This window comes from Manis pentadactyla, chromosome 9 (genome assembly GCF_030020395.1).
Source record: "Manis pentadactyla isolate mManPen7 chromosome 9, mManPen7.hap1, whole genome shotgun sequence".
NCBI classification, from domain to species: Eukaryota; Metazoa; Chordata; class Mammalia; order Pholidota; family Manidae; genus Manis; species Manis pentadactyla.
Window position 1 is genome coordinate 65368789 of NC_080027.1, and position 22551 is coordinate 65391339.

The following is a 22551-nucleotide window of genomic DNA, read 5'->3' on the forward strand; positions in this document are numbered from 1 at the left end:
AACAACAACAAATGTTGGCGAGGCTGTGGAGAAAGGGGAACCCTCCTACACTGCTGGTGGGAATGTAAGTTAGTTCAACCATTGTGGAAAGCAGTATGGAGGTACATCAAAATGCTCAAAACAGACTTACCATTTTACCCAGGAATTCCACTCCTAGGAATTTACCATAAGAACACAGCAATCAAGTTTGAGAAAGACAGATGCACCCCTATGTTTATCACAGCACTATTTACAATAGCCAAGAATTGGAAGCAACGTAAATGTCCATCGATAGATGAATGGATAAAGAAGAGGTAGTACATATACACAATGGAATACTACTCAGCCATAAGAAAAGGGCAAATCCAATCATTTGCAGCAACATGGATGGAGCTGGAGGGTATTATGCTCAGTGAAACAAGCCAAGCAGAGAAAGAGAAATACCAAATGATTTCACTTATCTGCGGAATATAAGAACAAAGGAAAAACTGAAGGAACAATACAGCACCAGAATCACAGAACTCAAGAATGGACTAACAGGTACCAAAGGGAAAGGGACTGGGGAGGATGGGTGGGTAGGGAGGGATAAGGGGGGGGAGAAGTAGGGGGTTATTAAGATTAACATGCATGGGGGGGTAGGAGAAAAGGGAGGGCTGTACAACACAGAGAAGGCAAGTAGTGATTCTACAACATTTTCCTATGCTGATGGACAGTGATTGTAAAGGGGTTTATAGGGGAGACCTGGTATAGGGGAGAGCCTAGTAAACATAATATTTGTCATGTAAGTGTAAATTAGTGTTACCAAAAAAAAAAAAAAAAGGGCAGTTCCTGTGTGGTAACCTCCAATGAGTTCTACACAAGGGTATAAAGGGCATATAAAAGTGTAGGCAAAGGGTCTGTTTGCGTCTATACAGAAGATCAAAGCCTAATTGGGCTACTCCGAAAATGAACTAAGATACGATATGAAAGAGAACTTCCAACATCAGCACTCTCTGGAAGACTCATGCCAGAAGATGATCATCAAAAAACCCCAACAAAGATCCACGCACTGCTACAGCTGTAGATGCACTCATCCCACCAGCTCCTGGACTTGCCATGGGAATGAGGAAGGAGATATCTAAGCTGGCCTGTGCATACAGTAAAACAACAAATTTGACTGGATCTATACTGTTGGAACTCAACCAAGAATTAGGAGAAGTGCAAATTGTAGCACTCCAAAATCTTACAGCTACAGACTATTTACTGTTAAAAGAACATAAGGGATGTGAACATTCCCCAGGAATGGGTTGTTTTAATTTGTCTGATTTCTCTCAGACTGTTCAAGTTCAGTTGGACAATATCCACCATATCATAGATAAGTTTTCACAAATGCCTAAGTTGCCTAACTGGTTTTCTTGGTTTCACTGGACATGGCTGGTAATTACAGGTATGCTTTGGTTATGTAACTATACTCCTATTATGTTAATGTGTGTGCACAATTTAAGTAGTAGCTTAAAACCTATACATGCTGAAGTTACTCTACAAGAAGATATGTCAAAGAAATAATCAATCTTCCCATGTTTTCTTCCGCCTGCTACTTCTATAGCTTTTCTTCTTCCTTCCTAATTACAACCCTTAAATAGAATTCATGCCTCATATCAAATTTACCGAGTATCATAATTCTTCCAAGTGGTGAAGATACCTCAAGACAAATGCTGGGCATGGAAGCCACAGAGCATGAATATGCAAAGAAGTAAAAAGCTAACCTTTTCAAACAATAAGGCTTCCCTCTCACTTACCAACTTTACATTTCCCTGTATGGCCCCAGAAGATGACTGGTTAGCCAGAGACGGGTAAGATTCCTCAAGGGAGGAACAACCTAAGACAGGCACAGTCGCAGGGGGGCCATCAGGTGAGAAATTGGGGATCAACAGAGGTGAGGCTTAGAACCTTACCCCCCCTGTTCTGAGAGAAATCTTCTGCATACGTGGATGTTTTATTGCCCTGGTCTAGCTTGGATTAACACATAGTCTACAGGCACACACCTGATCATCTACATTTGCTCTCTTACAACACTAAACTATGTTTTCTACCTTTATCTTGTATCTACCTACCACTTCAGCATTTTATTAAAAATAATAATAATAAAGAGAGAAATGTGGTATCCACATATAAATCAAGTATAAAAACCAAATGAGTATTCATATTTGAACTGACTGTTTAGAGTTCATAATGCATGAGCAAAACCGAAAGTTTCTGTGATGACTGCCCTTGTACTGTTCACTATGTAACTTATTCATTATGTAAGAATTTGTTCTACATGTAAGAACTTGTTTGTTATGCCTCAGAAGATTGGAGACTGACGAAAATTAGGCTTGGGGTGGATTAATGATTGTGCATTGAGCATTGACTCCCCTATACAGAATTTTATTGTCGTTAACAACCATTTGATCAATAAATATGAGAGATGCCCTCACAAAAAAAAAAAAAAAAAAAAAAAAAAAGGACAGACTTCCAATGGTAAAATAAATAAGTAACCGGGATGTAATGTATAGCATAAGGAATATAGTCAAGATATTGTAACAGCTTGGTAGGGTGATAGCTGGAACCTAGAATTATGTATATAAATGTTTTACCACTGTGTTGTACACTTGAAACTAATGTAATGTAATACTGTGCATCAACTACCCTTCAATAAAAAATAATTATTTAAAAAAAAAAAAAAAGAAAATTAAAATAGCTCAATCTGCATTATATTGGTCCTTTTCCATAAAAGTCCATATTAGTGGAATTCCTACATTCAGCTATCAAAAATTGAAAACGTTAAATACTGTATACGCACTATAAAAGTGTCATATATAATATTCATTACACATAAAAAAGAAATCAGTATGTCCAAGTCAGTTTAATCATGACCATTATCAGGGCTAAAACCTTTTGCCATAAAATTTTACTAAACTAAAATATTTAGTAGTGCTATATTTTTTGGCTTTTTGACACACTGTTTCAGACCATCATTTACAATGAAAGTGATGTGATTACTGTCAACAGTCACGCTCCCGCTTCACATTTTTCACGACAATAGCATCAGTTTGTTCCTCCTCTTCTGGGGGTGGAGTCAGTGCGTTCACAAAGACAGCAGGTGTCAGTTGCCTGTGAGGCTTATAAAGAGCAGAGTTTCATGGCAAGCTCTGTCGATGGCACACTGCAGTGACCAGTCTGGTAAATTAAGTGGATAGAAACTAGTCAAGGCAGTGGTTTGCACTGTGGTCCACCACAACTTGGGGTATTACCACCAAGCAGGGTTCCTCAGTTGCACTGTTCTCTTCTCAACCAGCCTCAGTGTCATGACAATGGAACCTTAAATGAGTTACGTATTTGTCAACACAAATGCGTCCATTGTCCCCCTTCTATATCTGTCTCAACCGTGGCGCTATGGACATCTTGCGCTGGGTAATTCACCATCATGGGGGCCATCCTATGCATTATGGGATGTTCAGCAGAGTCTCTGGTCTCCGCCCACTAAGCAGATGCCCTTGTCCCTAGCAATGACCACCACAGTGTGTCCAGACATTGCTAAATGTTCCCCAGGGGCGGGGTGCAAAGTTGCCCCAGATTGAGAACCAGTCCTTTATATGAGGGAGAGAAAAGGGGATCTCATGTTGACGAGTCATCTTCCTGTTTCAGTTTGAGAAATTTGGCAAAGCCGTGAATTATGCAGACGCAGCCCTGTCCTTCACCGAATGTGGCACCGCGATGGAGCGCGACCCTCTGGAAGCAAAGTCCCCGTATACCATGTACTCCGAGACGGTGGAGCTCCTCAGGTTAATGGCCCTTCGGCAGCCATCTTTCTAAGCTCATCTCAAAATTAGAAGCTGCAATGGTTTTAAAAACTCTCCTTTCCACAAAGTAGTCATTTGTCCTAGGCATCTTCTCAGAAGTCAGCGTAATTAGTTCTTGCCATTTTATTAATGTCATGGAAAATTTATAATTGATGGACACTGCTTTTATAAATTATCCCTCTCAGAGGTTATAATGTGTTATAATTTGCAATATTCATAAAATTGAAATGGAAACACAGTGGGTAGAAGTAAAGTATAATGATTTCACCATTTGGCATTGACACTTGTCTTGGCAAGGTGCAGTTTAATAACTCAAAAACAGGCAGTGCTATCTGAAGTCCTATTATAAGCCATATTTTCTATGAATTTCTGCCACAGTTATTAAAAAGGGAGACGGCACTGGTCCAACACAAATTTGGCATCTACGGCTGCAGGTGTGGAGGCCACTTTGCACACATCTGGAATGGGAGGGAAGCAGACAAGGTGGTAGCAGGGCCCAGAGTAGAAATGAGAAGATGACAGTGGGCCTGGTTATGTCTGCTGCACAGATTATTTAAAATGAAATGGTTTGGCCTGTTGGTCTTGCTGGAGTAGAACTTGTGTGGGTAATCAAAATTTCCAGGAAGAAGAGGGAAGAGAAGAAGTAATAGCCACTGTAGTGTTTTCCACTAACCTGCAGATATTTATAAAATAATTTAATCCACCTCTGAATAGTGGATAAGCACCATCATTCACCAGATGGACTAAGTAATTGCTTTTGATTGAGTGAGCAGTTCTTGACCTGATAGTTCTTTATACCCAAGTCACCTCTGGCTAGATTAATCGATAATGCCAGGCCTCGTGTTTACTATGTTGCCTGTATCTGCATAAACTGTTACAAATCTGAGGATGCTTGTATTTAAATCTCCAGACAAGCATGCGTATTTTCCTGGGAAAGCATTCCAAAAGATCAAAATAATGGGAACTATTATAAGGAAAACAAAACTATGTGCACATAGAATCAGAAGATTTAGTTAAAGCCACAGAAGTAGGGAGGTTATGAGAAAACTCCAGCTTTGCCTTGCCAGGCCAGGCAGCCATCTCTGGCTTTTCGCTCTTCTGAGAAATCTGGAAATGGCTTTCTGACTTCTTTTATGCACTGTGAGAGTCCCCAGTGCCATTCTGTAGCTTGTGAGGGGAAATTGATTTCTCAGTGTCTACTCAAGGCAGCCTGTGATTTTCAAAAATGTATAAGATGAAAATTCTGGCAAAGATTATAAGGATTAAAAATTGAGGGGAACCATTAATGAGCAAACATGGAGAAAATTCATCTAATGGTGTGAATTTTTTAAAGGCACTTTTTAAATTAGCAAGAAACTATAAAAATGCAATACCTCGGACTGGCACACATAAAAATAATGGTGAGCTAGGCCTCTCCTATGCTGGTGAGGGGCAGTGGGAATTGATCATTGCAACCTGACGGCAATTTGCGGTGTGTAGGAAAACCTACACAAATGGGCACTCGTATCTTTTGAGCCAGTAGTTCAACTAGAGGAAATAGGCATTTCCTCTGCTGAAGGAAATAATTGTAAGGCTAGAACAAGTTATCTGTATGGTGTTGAGTTCAACATATATTATAGCACACAATTAGAAGCAAACCAAATAATAAAAGAAGAGTATTTAATTATATTATAGTACACTCAACAGGATCCTTTGCAGCCATTGAATTACAGCAGTCACAGAGGCCAGGTAACTGCTTGAAAGTGTTTAAAATATGACGTAAAGTAAAAGCAAGCTGCAGAATTAGGTATCCAATACATTTCTGACCATGGAAGGCATGTTTCCGCATGTAGACCAACCTGGAAGGAAAATGAGATAATAGCTGAAATGAGAGGAAATTATGGTTGTTTTCCCACTCTCTGTATTTTTATTTCTTATTAATTTTATTTTAGGAAAACCCATGCTCTCTTTAAAATATAAAAGCAACACATCAAATTTCATTTCTGGTAAAAGTGCAACGTGCATCATTGAGAAATATCTATTTCCATTAGAAAACACTTTTTTCCTTAATTATTTTAAAAAAGCTTCTTTTGGTCTCAGCACAGAATTTTTTTTCATGATATGACAGTTTATTCTCCATAGGAGTATATTTCAGTGGAACCTGGCAAAGTCATTGGCGAATTTAGGGACATTCACTTTAAAGTCATTAGTCTTAAACTTTGAGTTAATTGTAGATTCACGTGCAGGTGTAAGAGATGATACAAAAAGTTCAGTGTACCTTCCCCTGGTTCCCCCCAGTGGTGCTATCTTGTGTAAGTGTAGTACAGTATCATAATCCAGACATGGGCAGTAACGTCATCCATGAACTGTATTCAGATTTCACTGGCTTTACATATGCTCCTTTGTGTGTCTTCTCTTTATGTATATTTTTTGTATTTTCTGTAAAGTGTGTTTGTATGTCACTTTTTTTTAGAGAGAAATCTCAGTAGGGAATAAAATGGGCTAAAGCAACTAGGTATTCGAGTCCATTTAAGCAACTGAAGTTCCACTATCAAGTCACTTCAAAAGTGGTTGCAGTAGAGGGTGAGCGTAACAGGAACATAATTTTTAGTCATATAATATTATGTTGAAGAGATTTTTATTACCCTCTCCCCTACAGTGTGCTGGCTACAGAAAGAGCCCCATTTTCTTCGTTCACATCATCACGGTTGCTCTGAGCCTTGGGAATCTGCAATAGAAATCTATTTGTGAAAACAAGGGGGCATCACAACGATTTGACATTTCAGTCATCCAACTGTCAAGGACAGTTAGATATATTATCTAATAAAAATCCTTTTGCTAAACTGCAACAATAGGAGGCACCCACGTCAAGTGCACAGGTCCTTCTGTTGGAAAATGTTCATTCAGAGCAGGAGGAGTCCAAGAGAGCAGGGCGGTGGAGCATGCCAAGGGGGCGCAGAGTCTTGGGGGCAGGCCCAGGGCTGCTGGTGTTCTAGGGAAGCCAGTACAGTGTCCCTGCAGGCTGTCCATTGCCTTCTCATAGATGAGAACTAGTCCAGGCTGCCTGCACCCCTTCGGCTTCTTTCTGGAACACTGAACTCCCATTACTGATTCCACCACGGGTACCTGTGAAATTGCATTAAAGCTCAGACAATGATTTTATGCAATGGATTGATTTTCGAGAGTCTAAATGGAATGTGCTCAGGTATAAGAAAAAAATGGGAACTGCTCAACTTGGATCACCCCGGTGTGGAACAGTAGCAGTGAGAGTGGGAAGACACGCTGTACACGCGCCAGATGTTAAAGGTGCTTAGACCTTCAAATGCTGTGAGATCGACCTTCATTTTTAAAAAATTAAACCACTTTCTATAGGAATACATCCAAAACCTGAGCCATTAGAAGAGACTTTTTAAACCATGGGGTTGTGGTCTCCCTGTGCTTGTGTTAGACAGAGGCATGAATTATTTACCTCATCTGTCATAAGCCCAGCTGAGACTGACATTGGTGTCCACCTCTCCTTGCAAACCAATAATGTCATTGAACTAGAGTGTCCCTAGATACAGTATTTTACAAGCATTACACACACACATGTGAAGCTAACAGTAATTCCCTAGCAGTGTCCCAGAATGTACGCTCTGGATTTAGCTGACTTCTCCATAGGTAACTTCAGTGTGTCATTCTTCTGGTCATCATGTTGTGCACGTTTTCAGGAAGGCATGCTTTTGCCCATGTGCCCTCGCCAGTCCTCCCCCCCCAGAGCAAGTGTGGGGTGATGAGAATGCCAGTGACTTTGGGACTTTCCGAGGGGAAACACAGATTCCACTTAGTTTGTCCTTTCTCTTCAAAGGTATGCGATGAGGCTGAAGAACTTTGCAAGCCCCTTGGCTTCAGATGGGGACAAAAAGCTGGCAGTATTATGGTAAGGCTCATGGAGACCATGGGGAAATAGCTGATACGGCACAGAAGGACTTGAAAATTCCAGATCAACTTAAGCTGCTTACCCCAGATCATTATTCTTGTTTTCCATTAAACTATTAAAGGATAACTAATGGATTTCTTCAGTTGCTGACTAGACATTTACTCTTCTAATTTATACCCTTATCAAGATGGGATTTTCATGCTCACCCTTTCTCTTTTACAATTTTTTTCTTTTTTTACTTATGTGTCTCACCAACCGTAGGAGAGTAACTGCAAAATATGAATCAGCATTTCTTCTTAGAGTTTATAGGTTTCATTAAGCATGGGCATTAACATAATCCTTTCCTCATCCCCACAGCTACCGATGTCTATCACTTCTCTACTTGCGGATGTTTAAACTGAAGAAGGACCATGCCATGAAGTACTCCAGATCACTGATGGAATATTTTAAGGTAATCCTTATTTTGTATAATTTATAGATACCGAGTGAATAAAATCACTAATGAGACATGGCAGGCATGTTATTAAATGTCAAAGTTGTTGCTGCCAAAGGCTTAACCTCCCTCATCCAAGCCGGCCGTGGCCCTCCCGCCTCTCCTCTGGGGCTCTGCAGAGAACTTAGGTTGCATTTGATTGCAGGGAGAGAAGGTATAATGGTGCAATCCCTGCTCACTTTCTGCACTGACCAAATGGCCCTTGGCAGCTTTCCTGTTGCTCAGGCTGGTGATGCCTTCTGCCCCTCCCTGCAGGGGACACACCTTGAGGCTGTAGCCATGGCCAGTCTTCTGTTAAGTGAGAAGGTAGCCCAGAAGTTTCTCAGCAGCAAGAGAAGTCACTGTGGCCGTCCTGGGCTCTGGGGTGACATCCACACCCGTGAGAAGTCTTGGAAGTACAGTGGTTGCACTTTAAGACAATGGGTTGTTTTGTCACCAAAATAAACAAACACACAAACAATAAGTAAATAAATAAATCCATCCATCCATCCATCATCTAGGGAGCTGGAGTTTTTAATTTGCAAGCAAACAGAGATATTTCAACCGCAAAATGCAATGCCAGATTTTGGGAATGAGCCCAGATACAGGCTGCAAGCAGCAGCCTGGTGCAAGCTAGGCCTGGCCACTGTACCAGGTGTCATTGGCTTGAGGGTTTGGGGAGCTTCTGCCCCATAACACTGGTCATGAGTTAGAGCTGAGGAGGCTTAAGGCTCCTGATAGGCACATCTCAAAAAGAAAAGAACAGTTTAATTTATGTATTTAGTTACTTGCCATGTGCATGAGACTGCTCAGCTAATTTGCACCAAAGAAGTTGTTTGCAATGAATCAAATCATGGCCTTACGTCAATCCTCTGGACACAGTGAGTAGCAGTGCACAGCTATATGAGGACACTGACTCAGTTGGTAAAAAGAGCAAGTTAGCCCCCAGTGTACAACAGTAACAATGAAAAACAGTGGAAAGGTACTGTGTGGTGTGGCCATAGTACTCATGTAGGTGAACAGGGTCGGACACAACAGCTGCCCATTTCTTTATGTGCCTTTGGTCTCAACCTGTGCTCTACAGAGGTGGTTCTGGAACTTGAGTGGGCATCCCAATGCCCTGGAGAGCTTGTGAAACCAAGGTGTAGATCCCACCTCCCACAGCATCTGATACTGCATGTCTGGGTCAGGACCTGATAATCAGCATTTCACACAAGTTTCTGGGCAACACAGCTGCTCTTGTGATGGCACTTTGAAATCCACTGCTCCCATGGCTGTCCTCTTCAGCCTGTCCCATGTAGCCTTTGTGACACTGGAAAATACCAAACATACCTTAAATAACTCACTCCTCTGGCAGTGCACTGAGTTTCGAGATAAAAAGTTGGAGTTTGCAGAACACACCTTAGGTGCAGGTCTCTGTGCTTCAGGTAAGTGTTGCATTTTCACTGGGCTCCTGAAAGTGCTGACTCTCCTCACAGCCCTCCCTGCCCTCCTTTGCAAAGGGGGCTGCCTGGAACCCAGGAGGCCGGGGAGGAGCATGACCTGGCCACAGTGCTGGAGAGGCAGGCTCAGTGCCACAGTGGGCTGGCCCTCTGCTGCTCAGGCTCCAACCTGGTGACGCCATTCTAACAAGCTGGACCACTGTCCTGTGGTGGTCCGAGTGTCATGTTTTTCTGTGCTCCACCAGTATATGGCCACGAAAATACAGGGAGCCCATTCTTTAAAGCAGTTCAGCTCCATCAGAGGGGAGAAAAATCTTTAGTATGCCACTGCTGTGCAGCCCTGGGCTGGTTGCACAGCCAAGCAGGGAGAACTGTCAATCCGGAGGATTTGCATGTAAAGACAGCAATCAAAGTGATTCACGCACACATACACACAAACCCACAAACTGCTGCTTGGGCCTGCTACATTCCTGAGAAATCAGAAATTACAGCCCACCTTACATCCCAGGCAAGAAGTTTACAACTAGAGCTAAAGGTGAAAAGCCGCCTGTACTCTGAAGAGCTTGTTTTGCAGAATAAATTTCAGATGAGGATAATTAAACCACTTCTTGGAGAACTGAGTCTGATTTCACTGGGCCTTTTAGTATATAAGATCTTTCATCAAGTGACTTTCATGGTCCTGATTGGAGCCCACTAATTATCCTAACCAGCTATTTTCATCAAGTGTGCGTCTTGGTGTGCAGACGGGCACATCCATCCCAGCTCCACTAACGAAACAGGAGGCATCCCGAAATGCTGCAATCAATATTAATGCACTCTAAATCATACTTCCATCTGTTTCTGAATTAATAAAACACAAAATAGATGTCCTTATTTCCCTCTTTCTCTCTCTTTTAGCAAAATGCTTCAAAAGTCGCCCAGATACCATCTCCGTGGGTAGGCAATAGCAAGTAAGTACCCTCCAGCAATGGCTTTCTCAGAAAAATCAGTGAGTTAATAGAAGACCCCAAATATTTTGAATGGACAACTCAGGAGCAAAGGTCAGTTCTGAGACTACGGTAATTGGCAGCACACAAAATTCTAGTCAGGTTTCAGCTAATGGCAAGACAGAAAATCTTCACATGATGTGATTTGAAATTTCTTTACCTATTTGATCTTTAAGCTTAATTATGGCCCCCAAAAATATCTGCTAATGAGATGGCAAGCACCGGGCCATTCCAAGGAGACAGGGTAAAGTGAACTCCACTGCAGCGATTTTTCAGTGATTCACTCATAATGAAAGACCAATGAAATATTCATGGATATGTGGTAAGTGCTGTTTAATAAAACCCAAGGCATAATATTGCTGCAAATGTGAAGGCACTTAGTCAGCCAATTATCTGAGCCTCCGTGATGATTTTTATATTAATATGAAAATACCCTGACCTAAAATATGATAGCATGTACTACAGCGCTGATCGAAGGCTGAATGAACCTACCCCTCCCGTGACCATCTTTAGAGCGGGGTGCGCACAGGGCAGCTGTCTTCCCGCGGTAGGGTGGCACTCAGGAAACCTGTCCCTCCTCGCTCTGGGTTTGTGTCTGTCTCTAAAATGAAAGGTCCAGGCCTGATGACATGCAAAGAGGTTTGAATCCTAGTGCTGGCTCTTCTTGGGCGTCTGTTTCTCCTCTGATTCCAGTGCCTCCCTCACCACGCAAGCCCCTTCCCCACCAGTAGTAGGAAGGGAAACTACCTGAGTCTGGATGGAGACTTTCGCAAAGAGCTGCTTTTTCCATTTCTCATCATTTCAAAATTCTGTGTCTGTGATCAAAACACTTCCTTCAAGAGTAAAATTGTCTCTTCTGCTACTTTATAAAATATCTACAAAGCACACTCCCAAAGCATGGGATGGTGAACTCTGCCAGCGATCATAAAAACAACCAGAACGAGGGAACAGAACCCTTAAAAATGACACATTAACTCAATTACTGTACTGAAAGGAAGTACCGTTTAAATTGTTGAATTAGGTCTTACTTTTATATTGATGAACAAAAGCAAAAGAGCACTTCTCTCTGGAAGTTCAGAAAATAAAAATAACCATTGAAGGGCCCAGACAAAGCTGTTTTCTCTGAGCACAAAGTGCAGCAGGGGCAACTTCCGGCAAGCAGATGTTTAAGGGTCACTGGGACTTTTATTTTTTTTAATTCTGAAACGAAAGAACTCAAACACATCGTAAGCTTGTGAAGTCACATAAAAAGCCTCCTGAAATGATCTTTTAAGCAGCTTCTGTCTGCAGAAAGCACACTCCCTTTGGTAGGCCCTAGAAGCTTTTGAATGAGTGGCGCAGGGGTTATGTGCCGTTCGTTCAGCACATGCTTCAGGTTCCTTTCCATATGAAGGGCTGGGAACCCAGAGCTGAATTCAGTGAGTTCTCTGCACACCAGAAGCACACAGTCCAGGGCAGGGAGGTGACAGGTATGAACAAAGTTCTGTGGGAGCCCAAAAGAATGCAAGCTTGAGTCTCCCTGGGTGCTCAGCGAGGGCTCCTTGTCGGCAGCAAGACTGCAGCCTCGCTTCTGCAGCGAGTGAGGGTGGGGGACTAGCTCCGCACAGGGCCTCTCAGAGCACCTTCCAGAAGCAGCACCCCTGACTCTGAGGGCCGGGGGGAGAAAGCGCATGGAAGCAGGTGGAAGGAAAAGAAGAAAACTATGCTTCATCTAGAGTAGGGGTGGCAAACTTTTTCTATAAAGGGACAGATAGCCAAGAGGCAGATAGCCAAGGGCCAGCCAAGAGGCAAAACTGAGGCTGTTCTATAGAGAGAATGTAAGAGAAAAAGAAATTTCTATAAAATCTCACTGATGAAATACACAATATAGTAACAATTAAGTACAGTTTTTATCATAGAAATCTGAGGAGAAGAATGGGATTTCTTCAAATAACATTTTGCTTAACTGAGGTCCAAAGTTAGTGTTCCCGCTCATCAAATCAATTGCAAATATCCATCCTTTCCAACCATTTGTAGCTCACAGGCCGCAGAGGAACAGGTCGGGGGCCAGATTTTCTGAGCCCTGCTCAACAGCGGTGGAAGCCACACTGTAAGAGTTTAAGAGGACTGTCACACAGAGAACGAAGGGAAAGAGGGCTAGGAAGGCCATGGAGTTGGGAGGGACAGAGGCCGTTCCAGTTGCCAGGACACTGTAGATGCTGCACTTACAGGCCTGGAATAAAAGGGGTATCTGACCTGTTTGAGACATTGGCCAGTAGAAGGATTGTGAGGGGTCTGCTGGTCACTGGAGGGAACATCACTTCACTCAAAACTTCTCCCCAGGCTTAGAGAGGGCTGTACCTGCATGAACACAGGTGAGCCTGTGGACGCGGTGGGAACAAGTCACTGTGGGCACAAGGGTGAGGATGGAGATGAACACCCATGTCACGCGAAATCTCTTGTAGACTAGAGGGTCCAACTTTGAGATCACATGGCAGAATGGAAGGAAAATGGACTTTGCGGGAAAACAGACCTTCTTTCAAATCCTGGCTCTTCGACTAATTTGCTCTGTGACCCTCAGAAAGGAACTAAATTTTCTGAGCCCTTCTGTCATCTTTCACTCACCAAGGATTTATTGAGCGCCTACTATGGATGAGAGTCGGCCGGCATTTTACAAACATATCCCCTGTCCTTGTGCTATACATTGTTCTCATTGACCCCCTCCAGAGCACCTTAGATCTAGCAGATATGAAATAATAATAGAGGGATGGCTGGAAGGCAGTTCGCTCGTGTATTTAACTGGTATTCATTAGGTACATGGTGCGCACACCAGGCATTGTTCTAAATGCTTGGGGCATAGTGCTCCCATGACATAGACAAAATCCCTGCCCTCCTCCAGGTCACGTTCTTTTGGAGGAGAATGACAGTAGAAAACATGCTCTATGATCACTGTCATAGAGCAAATAGAAACAAGGGTGGGGACAGAAAGCACTGCTGGTAGGTAGGGAGAAGCAGATCACACTGGAATAGGGACGTTAGGGAAGGACGGTGGGAGGGGAGGCCCTGCAGACAGCAGACAGTGGTGGCATGAGTTCCAAGCAGAGGGACGTGACCCACCTCCTCAGCGGGGGGGTGCCTAGTGAGGCCTAGGGCTGGCAAGGGGCCAAGTGGCTGAAGGGTGCACTTGACTAGGGTACTAGGGGCCCAAATGGTGGAAGTGTGTGCGTGTGTATGCACCCCATTTGCATGTGCCATGGACACATGAAGCAAAGGCCAAGGTCTACAAACAGACCCACAGAAAGAACGCAGGACAAGGAACCGCACACAGTGCAGAGAGCGAGGTTGGAATTGGAGGCGCTCAGTGATGGGCCCTGCGGCCGCCCTCTTACAGCCAGAGAGACAGCTCCTCAGGCAGGCTTCCATGCTGCCATTTCCTTAGCAGAAGGCAGTGTGCAGGGATGCTCACCCGGACGTCAGTTCACAGAGCCTTGGGCACAAGCAGTCAAGGAAAGCCAGGCCCTGGCTCTCCTTGCCTCCATGACGGATTCTTTATGGGAAAGGGCAGGCATGGAAGGCAAAGCAACCCCTCAGTAGCACTTCAATGTTAGGAACTAAAAAGGCCTTTTCAAGATTACAGGGTCAATGGGTGATTTGTTCCCCTGTGCTTTCCGGCCATGACTGGAAATCACTGAATCCACCCTTTGCTTCCAGGCCCAGCGAGAGGAAGGGCACACTTGGGAGCACACAGCAATTCAGGGTAGGGCTAGGGCAGGCATCCAGGTCTCCAGGGATCCTGGTACTTCATTCCCAGCACCACACGTCCCCCCATTCAGTATCTGTGACACCTGACAGCTCTGTCATTTTCTCTGGAGATTACAAATGAGGGCATATTCCTTTCTTGCCTTAAACTGGCATTTAAGGTTTAATGACCACCGGGGGAAAAGAAAGTAGCATTGGCAACCTGAAACTACAAAGAAATGCAACATTCCCTGCCCTTTATTTTGTCATTAACTGACCCTTCTGTGCCTAGGTCCCTAAGCTTTGGACATCTCCCCACCTCACCCCTGCCTTGAGAATAAAATTATCAAGAAGTATCAAAACATCTCAGACATTATAAACAGAGCAGGAAAACCATACCCTCTTATACCAGACAAGAGCAGAGCACGTGTGAGGACCCACCTTCTCCCCCATACCAGAACATACTAGAAGATAGATCACTGGCAGAAATGGAGCAAAGCTCTCACGTGGCTGCAGGTGCAGCCTGCATGAGTCGGGGCCCACACGGCAGTTGGAAGTGCATCCACAGTGAGTCAGCAGCACTGGGTGTTTTGGTACATGGTAGTTGCCATGCCCGAAGCCCCATGGGCACAGTGCCTGCCGGGGGCACACAGCCACTCCATGAGCTGGGGCTGGCCTGGAGAAACTCGGCCACCTGGAAATCGAGAGCTGCCGACAGCAGCAGCTGGTAAAGGAGAGGGGGAGCCAGAGAAGTTTCCTTGAGGGTGAGCTGCGGTGTGTTCAGATGAATGAGAAGGAGGTTCCTTCAAACAAGCAGACTCAGGGGGTCCCAACAAAGCCTACCCCAGGCTCTTGTACTCCCCCCAAATGTTCTGTCACAACGAAGGGGTGCGTTTGCCTAGGCGCTCATTCAGAGTCAGCTGATGGAACACAGGGAGGCCAGGGCTGCACACAGACCTTGCTCCTGTACACAGGAAGCCACCCAGGCCTGTGGGACTCTCCCCAGACAAATGTGCAGCAGGCCAACCTAAGTCCAGGCCCTCCATGTGACATGCAGCCAGCAGGTGCCTCCTTGTTGCTGACATTAAAGAATTTACAATCTATATCCAAACACTGATACTGCCCAAAGTAAGAGCTCCGAAGGCTTCTTTTTATAAGACAGCAGGTAGTTCAACAGTCAGCGGTTAACAGCCAGCCCTGTAGCACGTCCTAAAGAATCCTAAAGAGATATTAAGGATCTTACTTCTTCCAGCTTCCGTAACACTGCTCCATGGGGGTACTTTTAAGAATTGCACTTTGCTTATTGTGGTGACTGTAAGTTGGAGCAAACTATAATTGTGGTTTCCACAAAACATTTTGATAATAGACCAATATTGCACATCAAGTATTTTCTGACTGCCAGCAGCCATTCTGGCAGCAGGAAGCAAAATCGTCATAGCTTTGAGCTGTTTCTTTCTCTGAAACATCACAACACTTGTTATATATATTCAAAGAGCGAGCTACATTTGTAGGTAGAATTAATGCCAGAGAGAGATTTACCCAGCTCGCTCAGATATTTCAAAACACAAGTAGCAATGTACACGGGGTCACCAGTGGTCACCAAAAGCAGCGAGGTTTCAGTGTCTAATGTTAGAAGATGGGCGGCTCCTTCTCCAGCCTGGCACTGTAGCCTTGGGTGCGCTGGTCCGATGAGGCAAGAATGGGGTGATAATAAGCTCCCTCTACAGGGAGCCCCTGGAGAAAGCTACTGTGTTGGCAAAAGCTATAGGATGTCCTCTGAGAAAAGTCAGCGGGACCTGAGAACAAGCTTCACTACACTTGGGCTTCATAAATGTTCCCCACGCTAACCCCCACTGGGGCAAACGGCGTTCTCATGAGGGAGCCTCGGACCCCACTGCCACTGTTGCCGACCAGCCTAACAAGGCCTGTCTTCTCTTCCCACTTCCCAGGAACACTCCATCCCCAGTGTCTCTCAGCAACGTCTCGCCCATCAATGCGATGGGCAACTGTAACAACGGCCCAGTCACCATCCCCCAGCGCATTCACCACATGGCCGCCAGCCATGTCAACATCACTAGCAATGTGTTACAGGGCTATGAACACTGGGACATGGCCGACAAACTGACAAGAGAGAACAAAGGTACGCTCACCTGCCCCACCCGTGGTGTGCAGACCCGAGCAGGGGTCAGCTGTGCTGTCTGCAGGCCTTGGGTTTTCCAGGGTGGCTTTATCGTTCTGTCTCTCTGATTTCCAGGGTTTAAATAGGAGAAGAGCAGGTTAACTGAGGGCTGACACTGAGATTTTTGCTGAGAGACTGAAAAAGGTCTAGGCTTTTGTTTTTCTTTAAAGCTTCAACTAATCTGATCTGTAATGTGCTGGCAAGTGACTGATTCAGATTTTCACTCACTGGTAAGGATCAACACAGGGAAACAGAGGCAAAGGAAAGAAGAATGATTTGTGAATTAAGATCGTGTTGGCTTTGCTGCAAACTTTAATTTTGGGTGTGTGTTTGGAGAGGTGAGGTCGCACAAAGGCCTACCTCCCTTACACCCATCAGCTCCAGTGAGCGCATGACAGTGGTGCTTGCTTGTAGTTTTGCATTTGGAAGCAAGAGCCGAAGCTCAGCTGGTATTTTTCACACACCAACAGCTGGGATAAAGGGGCAGTGGTCCGGTCTTGGTAACACGCAAGGTCTGCTACAAAACAAATGCAAGGGGAACCCTGCTTCCCCAGACAGGGAGTTGGCGGTCCTTGGAGACTTACGCAGCCGTCTGTGAGGCGCTGGGAGGTCTGTGCCGCATCCTATAATCAGGCATGGGACAGAACCAGCCTGAGACCGGAGCAGCAGCTTTTCAGGGAGAAGAAAAGCAAGCTGGAGCCCCGGGGTTGGCAGCTTTACTGCCCATTACTGCTGCATCGTGGAGTGTGTGGAGAAACAATCTCACCGAAGTAGGAAGGGTACAGATTTTGAAGCTTCATCTTTCAAGTTTGAATCCTGCCTGGGTCATGCAGGGGCTGGGCCACCTCAGGCAAGTCACTTAAGTCTGTGAGCTCCTTCCCAGCTTCTGTCTCTGTAATGGATATAGTAATAATATGGTTAAGGCTGGAACTACCCAGATGGGCAATAGAGATGAGCGGTGGGAAGCACCAACAATGAAATATCAGGTACAAGGTAGAAATCTGACAAGATATTTATTTTCTTTCCTTCTCCATGTTATTGTATATCTATCTAACTAACTCAGAGATTCTGTGGCTGTCAAGGCACGTTCCACAGTTTCAGATTCCGGCCCTCAACCAGCTATAAACGTACATACTGACTCATGGGTACATCTGTTTGTGCAGCACTTCTGTGGGCCAGGCACTGTAACATTTGCTTTACGTTTGTTTGTTGCCTCATCTATCCCCAGTTCGTAGAACAAGAAACTGAAGCTCAGGAGGTTAAGAAATTCATCTACAATGTAAGAGCTCTTAATGTTGGAAGGAGGAACTGATCTAGAACTGTCTGATTCCAGAGTCTGGGGCTCTAAACCAGTAGGCTGCGCTGTCCATGCAGAGAGCAGGGTTAACAGTGGTTCCTCAGAGGCCTTCATAAGCTCCTGCTCTCAGTCACCCGAGTAGCAGGCAATTCTCCATTTGCCTACTTCTCTAGGCTTCTGGAAATCCAAAGACAACTGGCCCAGACAACCAGACCCACCCAAGAGTACTAGAAGTGCAAGCAAAGGCATGAGCCTGTTAAGACTAGGCCAGCTTGTCTGCCTCCATCCTTCTCTTCTTTTGAATTGGTAACTGTAGGGCAGTTCAATATTATGGATTTCCTTCATAATTGCATCCATTTCCAAAATCTGCTAAAGGAATTCCTTCTAAATTAACCACAGAACTTTCCAGGAGCAATGTGGGCCCTGTGCGGATATTCGCGTGACATGGTGCTAATCTTGTCCCATGCATAGTGTGTGAAGTAGTTGTTAAATCCCCTGCCCAATATGGAACCAAAATAGCTCTGTCACTCTACCAATGGAAGAAAATGTATCCTGCTAATGTGGTCATTGGGCTTTTCAGTAGACTGGGGAGAGGACTGAGTTTCGAATCTTCTGTTTGAAGCCGTGGGTTCCATACACTTGTCATTTCTGAACCAGTTAGAGTTGGCAGTTCTTACCACATCTGTCTCATCCACACAGAAATGGGGAAACTGAGGAGCTTCCCATTTGGTTGGTATGTGCATCCTCCCACCCACAACCATGTACTTGCCCCTTTCTCCACCCAGTTGTGCAGTGGAGATGGGTGAGGCTGGTTGTCCCAAGGCCAGGGCTCCTCCCCCTGCCCCCTGCGTGCCCACTCATGTAGCTGCAGGTGGCTTGCAGGAGATTCTGGTGCTAAAATGGGCTTTTGAAGCTGATGCTACCATCTGGCCTTTGGTCTAGAACCCCTGTCCCCTACCTCTCCAGCTGCTTACTTGAAGCAGTTACTGAAATGGTGACCTGGGTATCTGATTAAGAATGCCACTGCAGACTTTGCACAGAACACCCAGGGGACACCATGTCCTGGTTCACATGTGGCTCACATTCATTCAACAATGACTAGGTCCCTTAACATTCTCTTACTATTGTATTACACAAGAAAGTGTTTTAGATGCCAAAAGTAATTTACTCCTTTATCAGCAAAAATTACTTTTATTGCATAGTACAGGTTAAAAAGTATCACATAATCAAATGAAGTTGATACCTAGAGAAGGAGCCCATATGTTATACATAACATGAAGAATAAATGCATTGTTTAGTGAAATCCCATCTGCTGGGCAATCAAGTGCATGTAACCCATGCATGGAAATTGCTTTCCAAGAAGGCAGGAGAGCATCCCAACCACTTTAAGATAGTCTCTAGCCCACCCCCTCACCCCCCCCGAGTCCTCACCCCCTGCCAACCCAGGCGTGATTTCCTCAGGGCTGAGGCTGCCTTCTCTGTTGGGAGCTAACAAAGGATGCATGTGAGCCCTCTCATAACCAGCATCAATGAAGGGCCAGGCAAACCGCTCCAGAGGTGAAAAGGGGATGCTTAGCTAGTTTCAGGACATCACATGATTTTCCCACATGACCCCTCCACATGTGAGACCAGGCGGCCTGCAACTCCGGTCCCATGGGTTAGTAGCATGGCCTCAGCGCTGTCCCTTCCGCAAGTCCTGTGGAGGGGGATCAGGGAGGCATTCTTCCCAGCCACGTGTGGGGGCAGGCAGAGGGGGCAGGGGCAAGTTTTTATGTGACAGATACTCGCAGGTCATGTTCCTTCCCGAAAGGAATTAGTGGTAAGGCTCACCAAATCAGATGCCTCCTAGACGCTGACTTGGCCTCAGATGCGGAGGGCAGTAATCGCTGTCAAGGTTCACTGTCTAGGTCTACGCCATGCCAAGAAGGTATTGGTAAACTCTGTTCATTTAGACAGAAAGAAGACAAAATATTTTCATTTCAGAGACACATAGAATGACAAACAGTTTGTTATCATATAGACCCTACCATTTTGTGTATATGGAGCCCTTTCTAAATGTAAGTTTATAAAATAAATAAAAATATAAAATCAATACAAAAATTTTAAATATACTTAGATTTATTTTATTTCATATACATAATTTTATGTGTATATTTTAATATATAAGTATTATATATTATATAATCAAGTCTATAAATCTATGGACAATTATGATTTGTATATGGTATATACATGTTGTGATAGATGTGTATATGCAAATGTGCATGTGAGTGTGTCACAATTCTCCACAGGATTGTAATGTACTTCTAGAATCTGCTGACAAAACTTACAGTGATTTGAAAAAAAATCAACAGATTTAAGTGAATTTGTGTTTTATTAATCACAGTAATACAAACATTATGCTGCAGAATTTTTGAAGCTAACTAAATATTAAAATAGCAGTGCTTGATATACACATGGAGTCTTGGGGCCTCTAGCAGGTACTCTGTACATTTTTGTTGAATGAATGAACAATGAGTAGCTTTTTCAATGTCCACATGGTTGTGTTGTTGCATGAAGGCAGCTTAAGCAAACTGGTGCATAGTTCCATGATCTTGTTTAAAGGTCTGCTCTGATTTTCAGAATTCTTTGGTGATCTGGACACACTGATGGGGCCTCTGACCCAGCACAGCAGCATGACCAATCTTGTCCGCTATGTTCGCCAGGGACTGTGTTGGCTGTGCATCGACGCCCATCTGTTGTAGTGGGTGCTCCTCCGTCTCCAGCATCACCACCCATCACTCTACCTCTACCAGAGCACCAACGGTCACTGGTAGAACGTCACTCATTTGGGAAAGTTCTCTTTGATTATGTTTGTTTTTATGCTTCTTTTGATATCTGTGAAAAACGGAAGTCACTGTAAGTGGACACTGCAACTTGAGAGCAGTGTATGTTTTATCACTTGGTCATTTTTTGGTATTTTACATGCATTTCTCAGTTCCCACCATCCTTTTGTGCTTGATGGAATGACACAGTCCCTACAGTATTGTAAGTCCACACAACCCAAAACAAAGAATGGAAAGCACTTGTGATGATAACAGGTTCCTGAGAAATGAAATGAGATGTCCTACACACACACACACACACACACACACACTTATGAACTTAGACACAAAGGACCTGCAAAGATTCAAATTTTCAGCAATAGCCATTCCCCAAACTGTACTCTTATGCCCAGAAAAGAGCATATTTCTGAATCCATTATTAAATTTTTGTGGTTCCCCAGGCTCAATCTTAAGGTGAGAGTTTTTATTGTCAAAACCAACCGGTTAGATCTTATAGCAGCATCATAAAACCAAGAGTATTAAGAAGTAACAGCTCATAGCAATGCTGCTCTTAAAATGATTCTGTGGCATACAACCAAGAGGACTTACTTGCTAGCATCTCTTTCCTGATTCCCTCTTTTTAAAACATTAATGATGAGAAGGAATGGCAACCTTTATTTCAACAACTTTAAAGCATCAGCTGGCATAAATATTTTTGAACTCCATGATTTGAAGCCTAAATCCTTACCTGGGATTCTCTTTGTGTAAAGCTCTCCTTTTGAGGGGAAGTATAGTGGGTGCATACCCTAGTACCCAAAAGGCTATGCCTAGTTTTAGAGATGAGAGGCAGGAGAGGTCTGGAAAATGTCTAAGGAATTCACACGTCTGCCTGTTCTGCAATTGGTAGGCAGGTTCATAAGTGGCAGGATTTTCATTAAGTGTATGTTGTTCAAATCTCTGGGAACAAAAGTCAAGTTGTCACCACCCAGAAATAATAATATACAGTTTGCTTTCTAGTGGCTTTAAAATATGGACTTCTCCAATTATTATCCATATTTTCTATTTTATAGGGTTTCTTTTCTTTTTGTTCTTTTTATCTTTCTCTTCCCTTTTTTTTGGTGGGGAGGAGAGTTCATTAGCTTTTGACTGAAATACGATCACTGATTTTATTTGAGTCTGTATTAGTATGGATCATTTCCACAAACATTCCAAAGAAAACTCCAAATTCTAAGGAGTAGCTAGTCTTTGAACAAACAGTGAGGTGGTGCTTCACCCTAGGGTGCTTTGAAAGAACCGTGAGAATTAGGAACAGTTCACCATATGTGGAGATATTTCTGCATCAGTGGTGACTATCCCCACCCCTTATGATCCTCTACATTCATTTTGTGTCCCTAAACATAACAGTGTAAATATCATCTGGGGCTCCAGCTAACCAGAAAAATCCCCACATGTAGTAAACACTATCCATACATTAGTTCCTTGTAATTACCTGTCGGTATATAAGTCCATGTAGCCTTTAATCTGCTGAGTTATTAATTCTGTTCACTGAGTTATGACCAGATAAATAATAGGTATATGCACATGAAAGATGCCAACTTGTATGATTTTTAAAGCAAGTCATGCAGGTCCATGATAGGAACAGCAAAGGATCGCTCTTGTACTCTCATTTTCAAGGTTAGCTACATTCCCAGTTGCAAAGGAGCCAGACTTGAGCTCCGCTCTGGTCATCTTTGAGTTTATAGCCCTTTGTTTTTTGATAAGGTTGTGGGAGTTGTAGTCCAATGGCCAAGGCCATGTTGTTAAGACGAGTGCTGGGAGCATCCTGGCAGCTGAACCCAGCATGTTTTATGCTCCCAGTGTGGTTGAGCTTTATGATCAGCCTCAACAACAACACTCAGACAGGCAGACAACCACACAGACAAATGAAACCTAAGAGAATCTTTCCTGAGCCTCTTA

General features: G+C 44.0%; 1 protein-coding gene across 1 annotated transcript; it reads left to right on the forward strand.

Annotated features, from left to right (window-relative positions):
* The first annotated feature begins 7633 nt into the window (after positions 1 to 7633).
* LOC130685038 (AF4/FMR2 family member 2-like) lies at positions 7634 to 20609 on the forward strand. Its single transcript, XM_057508211.1, has 5 exons — positions 7634 to 7698; positions 8056 to 8149; positions 10510 to 10562; positions 16265 to 16455; positions 20414 to 20609. The coding sequence occupies exons 1-5, from the start codon at positions 7634 to 7636 to the stop codon at positions 20533 to 20535; spliced, it is 525 nt and encodes a 174-aa protein (XP_057364194.1). The 3' UTR covers positions 20536 to 20609.
* The last annotated feature ends 1942 nt before the right edge of the window (positions 20610 to 22551 follow it).

Bases quoted from the DNA above. Each gene is read 5' to 3' on its own strand.
- LOC130685038 (XM_057508211.1), top strand. From the start codon at position 7,634: ATGAGGCTGAAGAACTTTGCAAGCCCCTTGGCTTCAGATGGGGACAAA. The intron at 8,150-10,509 runs GTAATCCTTATT...TCTCTCTTTTAG, and splicing joins CACTGATGGAATATTTTAAG to CAAAATGCTTCAAAAGTCGC. The intron at 16,456-20,413 runs GTACGCTCACCT...TCTGATTTTCAG, and splicing joins ACTGACAAGAGAGAACAAAG to AATTCTTTGGTGATCTGGAC.